At 43.7% G+C, this 7481-nt stretch overlaps 1 protein-coding gene across 4 annotated transcripts in view; it reads right to left on the bottom strand.

Annotated features, from left to right (window-relative positions):
• Positions 1–232: 232 nt before the first annotated feature.
• Positions 233–7481, bottom strand: part of DYRK4 (dual specificity tyrosine phosphorylation regulated kinase 4) — a 59873-nt gene continuing 52624 nt past the window's right edge. For all 4 annotated transcript variants that reach the window (XM_083615581.1, XM_083615579.1, XM_083615580.1 and 1 more), the window contains 3 exons: positions 5121–5250; positions 3208–3371; positions 233–594 (listed from right to left, as the gene is read on the bottom strand). In XM_083615581.1, coding sequence (XP_083471707.1) covers positions 326–594; positions 3208–3371; positions 5121–5250 — 563 coding nt within the window. In that variant the 3' untranslated portion in view covers positions 233–325. The remainder of the gene's footprint in view (positions 595–3207; positions 3372–5120; positions 5251–7481) is intronic.

The raw sequence follows: 7481 nt of genomic DNA, 5'->3' as shown, positions 1-7481 counted from the left end.
AAACCCCTAACTGAAATAAGAGCCCATGAGCTGTGCAAGAAATGTCTTGGAGGTTAGTCCTATGTCTTCACCTTGCAGTACTCACAAGTAAAATGTTCATCCACACCCTTGTTCTGATCAAAATTAATTTCTGTCCTCAACAGAGCAAAATATATTCTATTTGAACTGTAAAAGAGTACCCATTTCCACTCATACAATCTTCCTCCACACCAAGAAATGTGCACAGACCGTATACAGACAGTTATGTTAAATTTCTGTTCTTGAACATTTTACAGCAAAAAAGTTACCTAAAAGCAGACCACAAATGATATGCAAAGAGGACTAGTCATTGCTTGTACTTGATGGGTGGCAAGATGCTTGTATTTTTGTGCATGACCTTCTCAGTCCTATGGTCTCTCTGTTCTCTTTTAACAGTTTTGTCCACCAGGGTTTCCAGTTCTTTTTCTGGAGTTTCTTGCTTGTTGGAATCCTCCTTTTCCTCTTCGTTTGCATCTTGGGAGGTTATGATGGGAGATAATTTCTGAATCGCAACGGATAACTTTTCAGAGGGATCAGATTTTATTTCTCCAGCAGATTGGTGCCGTGTGGTTTCATCTGTAGAAAAGGGGAGACACAAAATTTAAGAGAAAATGTATTACCTTAGGGAGAAGCAAATCCAGACTTCAATAAATACAAAGAGGAGTGTTCAAGTAAGGTTTCGGCACCTGCTTAAAACACTTTTGTATCCAGCCTTGTGGATGCTGGCATAGTTTAGAATTGTTTTTAACTGTAGTCATCATTTTAATATTTCTTGCAAACCACTTATTTTACATACAGGTTATATATCGGTTATATATCAAGCAGCATGTAATTTGCTCAGGGTTCAAGCCCCACGTTGGGTGAAAGATTCCTGCATTACAGCGAATTGGACTAGATGACCCTCGTGGTCTTTCTGTGACTCTAAGTGTTGAAAGTTGCAACACACACAGAAGCCACATTTCTCCTCTCAATCCTCCTCCCCGTTCACAAAAATATGTGCAAACAATTAAGCAAAAACCTAGAAACATACAACTGTCTGCCACTGCTCTCTCTTGACAAATATTAATTATAAAAACCAGCTATCGAAACTGACAACAACAGCCTTCTCCTGGCTAGCTGCAACGAACGTGCTTTGAGGTGTGGCCTTAGGGAAACCAGCGCTGAGCGTGCTCAGACTGTTCTCCAAGGCAGTCCTACTGGGCCAATACTGAAGCTGCTGCTTACCCCTGGCAACAAGAGATAGAGAAGAAACCTCCAGCAAACACATGCCTTTTTTTCCTCCTAAGACACAGATAACAGGGGCCTCTTTCTCAAAGTGATGCTTGGGATTGTGATGGGCAGAGAACAGCAGGTTGACAGAAATGTTTGCAGAGCTTTCCTGAATTTGGACAGAAGAGTAAAATGCATGTTGTACAGGGAGGAGTGTGTGGCTCTGAGATTTGTGGGGAGGGCTATGCCTCAGGGAGGCAGCCTCTGCTAGAGATACCTGTACCTGCTTGAGGTTTCTGTGAGTGGTGCAGGTAGCAATATTATAATTTATAATAATTTATTATTTATACTCCACCCATCTGGCTGGGTTTCCCCAGCCACTCTGGGCGGCTTCCAGCAAAATATTACAATACAATAATTGATCAAACATTAAAAGTTTCCCTAAACAGGTATAAGTGCAGTGGGCTGAAAGAACAGGAAGGTTGTGTAACAAAAACCAGTATTTCTAAGTACACCACCAGGGCCGGCCCATCCATGAGGCTGACGGAAGCCGCCATCTTGGATGGCAGAATCCCATGAACACCTTTGCTCACCGACCGCCAGAGAAGCAAGGAGAAATGGCGGCGGCAGCAGCTTCCAGCGAGATCTCGAGATAGTTCTGCGAGATGTCTCTGGGAGCTACCATCACCGTGCAAGTGGAGCCAAGAGGGTAGGACCTTCCTGTTTTGTCTCTCCACACTACAAACATGTAGCTGTCCATCACTGATGGACTCTCTCCTCCTTAATAATCAATCACTGGGGAGATAAAGCTTCCTCTATTCTCAGTCCCTCCTTTCTCCCTCTCTTTCCACGGCAAACCTAGGCGACCAACCTCTACCCCTGAAACAGCTGATGGTGAGGGGGAACTGGGCTTAGGAAACAGACATCAAATGGCCTGTGATTTCTTAGCAAATGCGTCACAGTGATAGCTTCAGTAACAGAAGACAGACTTCCTCCAACCCCAAAGCAAACAGCGTGTTTGTTTGTGTGTACATATCTTGACTTGGTCTCGGAACTGGAGGACACACTCAAGGAAAATGATGTTTACATTTTCAGTTCATTCCGCCTGCCACCCCACATCAATTTGTGGGCTGATGGAGGCTGCTTTGACATCCAGGGAACAATTGCAATGGGCTGAGAGAATTTAGGAACCGGACGGTGGCGGGGACTATGCGCTGTCCTTTCCATGGGCGAGGGGCAGGCATGGACACCAGAGCTTGAGAGCACTTGCGATATGGCAATTGCACGGCCCTCTGCTTTCCGAAATTGCCCACACAGGTTCAACTACTCCCTGGGGGGTACCTGAACAGAGAGGCATGGTCACATCATACTTTTTATCCTGCTCGCTACACTTTAGGGGAGCAGAAAACTGAGCTGGGTAGAAAGCAACAAAATGTGCAGAAAGGTAACCAAATAGATTCTGTGAAATGTATAGGTTATGCAAATTCAGTAAATGTGCATTGTTTCCATTATTTTGTATAATCTGTTTTTCAAAACGCTATGCAATTTTGCAATGAATTTCATGAACAGTTTTATTTTTCATATTTTTCCCTGCTTCTGCCCATCCTGGGGAAGGGCAAGGAGGCATATATTGTGCTGCAGCCCCACCATACAATCACTGAGAATCTTATGCAACAAGTCCTCTGGCACTGACTATTTCGAACATATCTTTTCGACCATAAAGGATGGAAACTTGCTGCTGCTTCTTTATTTGGAGTTGGAATTCTTTGGAAGCTGGGTTCAGCTACTAGTATCCCATAACATGGCCTTTCTGGTTTCCATAACGTGCAAACTGCCAAAGAGAAAGAAGCAGACCTCAAGATGCTGCTGAACTTGGCAGGTGCTTCCTAGTGTTTTGGTTTTGGTTTGTCTCCCTCTGAAATACCTATTTAAAGACAATTCATTTGGGGGGGAAGAAAGAACCAAGAACTAGGAGTCCACCTCGTTCTGGCTGAGCACTCTTATGAGAATTTTCCTTCTTCTTCTCTGCGTCGCCTGACTTCGTAGTAGGCTTGGGCTTTTGTTTTGCTTTATGTAACCATGGGTCCTGCATCCAGGAGTGGTGCATTGCATCTTCCGGAGTCATGCGCAAGGAAGGTTTCCATCTTGACATAAAACAGATGGAGAACATCAGTATGGAGCATGATGCACATGTATTATACACATACAAATCTATGTGCATATGGGGTTTATTACTCACATTATCCTACATGTGACAGCACACAAAACCACCACACTCATATGGTATGACCTTAAAAGGTAAAGGTACCCCTGACAGTAAGGGACACGGGTGGCGCTGTGGGTTAAACCACAGAGCCTAGGACTTGCTGATCAGAAGGTCGGCGGTTCAAATCCCCGCGACAGGGTGAGCTCCCGTTGCTCAGTCCCTGCTCCTGCCAACCTAGCAGTTCGAAAGCACGTCAAAGTGCAAGTAGATAAATAGGTACCACTCTGGTGGGAAGGTAAACGGCGTTTCTGTGCGCTGCTCTGGTTTGCCAGAAGCGGCTTAGTCATGCTGGCCACATGACCCAGAAGCTGTACGCCGGCTCCCTTGGTCAATAAAGTGAGACGAGTGCTGCAACCCCAGAGTCGTCCACGACTGGACCTAATGGTCAGGGGTCCCTTTACCTTTACCTTTACCCGTGACCATTAGGTCCAGTCGTGGACAACTCTGGAGTTGCGCGCTCATCTCGCTTTATAGGCCAAGGGAGCCGGCGTTTGTCCGCAGACAGCTTCCGGGTCATGTGGCCAGCATGACTAAGCCGCTTCTGGGGAACCAGAGCAGCACACGGAAACACCGTTTACCATCCCGCCGGAGCGGTACCTATTTATCTACTTGCACTTAACATGCTTTCGAACTGCTAGGTTGGCAGGAGCAGGGACCGAGCAACGGGAGCTCACCCCATCGCGGGGATTCGAACCGCTGACCTTCCGATCGGCAAGCCCTAGGCTCTGTGGTTTAACCCACAGCGCCACCCGTTTCAGTAATTGCATTTTCACAGCAGTTTCATCACTGCATGTCACATAATTTGCTCTGCAAAAATCTGAGTGTCTAATATATAGGCGCTGCACCCAAAAAAAGGCAGAGGACCGTTCTCCTTAGAGCCGGAAAGGAGGCAAAATGAAGAAGAAAGATAGATGAGGGAGATCAGTTTGGGAATACCAGAATGCATAGGTAAGTTTTAAACAGGCATTGAAAGAGTCAGGTGGGTCCTGGGAGGCAGAGCTTCAAGGGCAATAGATCTAACTTTAGCCACCTTTGCACCCAGCCACCAATAACTCCCAAGCCTCCAAGTGACTGTGGCCTTACACTTCTAAAATCATGTCTTTAATTCTGCCAACTCAGCTCACATGCTGACTGTGATCCCATCTAGTATCACCCTAACTTAGTGGTTTTAAAACTTGTCTATCAATGAACCTCTTCCCTGCCTGTCTGCCATGGGGCCCAAGCAAGTTTATGGAAAACATAGATAGGATAACTCTCCATTAGCCCATGGTGTGAACCAGCCACTTGGAACACATCCAATATGTTCTTTAAAGTTGCACATTCTTTGGGGAGATAATGCAGTGGTAGCCAAGCTGCCTTTCAGGAAAGTTTGTTCACCAGGACTGATATACTAACTGAGAAACCTCTGACAAACTTCCAAAGAACTCCTGGAGTCCCGTGTGAAATATGCTGCTTCCTTCCGCAAAACATTTTCATTACATGCTCTGGCAATATGGGGAATTAGCAAATCAAAATAAACATTGCTACCATAACTGAGCTCCAGACATTTAACCAACGCTTAAGGACAGAAAAGCAGGATTTAAGAGCCTATATATGCAATGGGCAAAACAAATGAAAGCTTTCTTACACAAGGCACTTTTTCAGAAAATCCAGAAATGCACCATCATATGTTTTCAATACAGCGCTCAGTTCCCTTGTGTTCGGGTTTCTTATTCTCCCCCTACTATTTGTAAGGTTCTTTGGAGTACCGCTGGAATCTTTAAAACAGAAAAGCAACATTTTAAAACTGTATACACATTTGCATAATATTTAAAGTTTTGATGCTGGAAGGGTAAGTCCACAGAAGACTTAAGTCTGCCCAGATAATATTTATTTAGAACAGGGATGTCCAGTGCTGTAATGTTGGGATCCACCCTATTCAATTGGAAGTGCATTTTGCCATAAAAAACGATTCCTTATTTTTATGGTCAGACTCCATAACAAATGTGGTGCCGTTAGGAGCCAGGAATTCCTAGTAATGTAGCAAATGACCCCAGGTGTAATTTTGCTTAATTCACATGTACAGAAAAGTACCTTACAGTGCAGAGCTCACATGAAGCTTTTTGCTCTGTGGGTAAACTTAAAACCCACCTTGATTAAAAGATTAGAAGAACATCAGAGACCTGGGAAGATTTTGGCAGCCCAGCATCTGACTGTTAGACTAACAGTTTGCATCCCTGATCCAGAAGAGTGCCAGTGTTGTTCACAAAACCATTAATTTTCACTCGAAGAAAAATCTCTCAGAGATTAACGATTTAGTGCTTGAATATTTATGTATTGCAGCCAAAAGCTGCAACAAAAGCCTCAAGCGAATGAATAAATACTTAAAACACATCTCACCTTTCCATCTCTTCAAGGTGATTTACAATTCAGAATAAAACAATTACATTCAAATCCACAATTTTTTTAAAAAAACCCCAACCATCGGTCTAAATGTATTACGGCAAAGGAAATTCAGTGCAACAGTAAACTAGCAATAGATACTTGATTATTGCTTTCCAAAAGCATGAGAGAGTAACTTGGTGCCTAAAGATAAAATAAATTATATTTCTGGGAGGCCTATTCGACAATCCACAAGGCCAACACAGAAATGCTTGATCCCCAGCCCATGTAACGCTTGAAGGGGCACCTGGAGTAGAGCCTGAGGAGATCTTAGAGGGCAGCCACGTTTATATGGGAGCAGACCCCCATTACTCAGCGTCTATGTCCATGCACAATGAATGAAGTAGAGGACTTCATACATTTCTTTTTCTACTGCCCTATTTATGAGCTAATAAGAACTAAGCTCCTCCTCTTGATCTCACCCACCATCACATCTAAGGAAGACTGTTTGAAATCGCTTCTTGTGGATGCAAATCCCCAAATTTCACGTGGGGTGGCAATCTTTATAGTGCAGGCTTTGAAACTCAGGGCTACACTGACTGGGTAGTGTGTCCCAGACCCGGACCTGTTTTAATTCTTTGTATTACCTTTTTAACCTAATGTGCCGAGCCTGTTTTGGGGCCATTATATGTTTTATATACATCTGCATTTTAGATTCCCGGCGCTGGCAACTAAACTTTTACATTATTGTTTTAGGGTAATTTTAAATGTCACAATGCCAGTAATATCGTTTGAATCTTGTTAGGTTGCTTCTCTCTAGCATTTTTGTCTTATCCTGCTATGGCTGTATGCTAATGCAATAAAGGTTTGATGATGATGATGGGAGCAGGCATTTAATCTGATTCCCTGGGCTCCTGGGTGCAGTAAGATTTCAAGAGGTACTTTGAATTCAACCTGGAAATGCACTAGAATAGTAAGGGAGCAACTGCTTTTCTGTGGGAAATTTGTGTTCCAATACTGGGACATGGCTTTTATTGGAAATGACACACCTTGTTTTGAAAACCCCACTGAATTCGTACCAAAATACCAATTTTATTTTATTGTAAGATAAAATACCTGTCTAACTCGGGCAAATATAGCAACAGTTAAAAGATTAAGTATCCATCTGTGAGGGAAATGAGGAAGGTATTTTAGGTAGTCCCATTCAAGAAGAAAATACTGAGCTGAACTATAAATGAATACTGTTTAGATGTTTGTGTCATGAAGGCAAAAAAATGATCCAGGGGTGAGATTGCTGGTTGAAGTGAAGGGGGGCTGGAGCAGGGTTTGTGTATGTGTGGATAATAATGCAGACTCTCAAATGGGGAGACGGCAAATTAATACTATTTAATTTGTGGAAGGGGCGTTAATTTATAAACTGACTTAATTAAAGCAACTGCACATAGTATTATGGAACATATAATATAGAAAGTTTAAAAACAAGGGGGGCCACTAGGTGGCGCATCGGAAGATGGCTGACAATAACATCTCTCCGACCCACACGAGGTAATTTGGAGGCTATGATGGGGGTAATTGGCCTCCTTAACCCCCCCAGGATTGTGGGGCGGACGGCCCTTGCCTGCTGTGC

This window comes from Podarcis filfolensis (assembly GCF_964270895.1).
Source record: "Podarcis filfolensis genome assembly, chromosome: 5".
Taxonomy (NCBI): domain Eukaryota; kingdom Metazoa; phylum Chordata; class Lepidosauria; order Squamata; family Lacertidae; genus Podarcis; species Podarcis filfolensis.
This window is presented reverse-complemented; position numbering and strand designations above follow the sequence as displayed.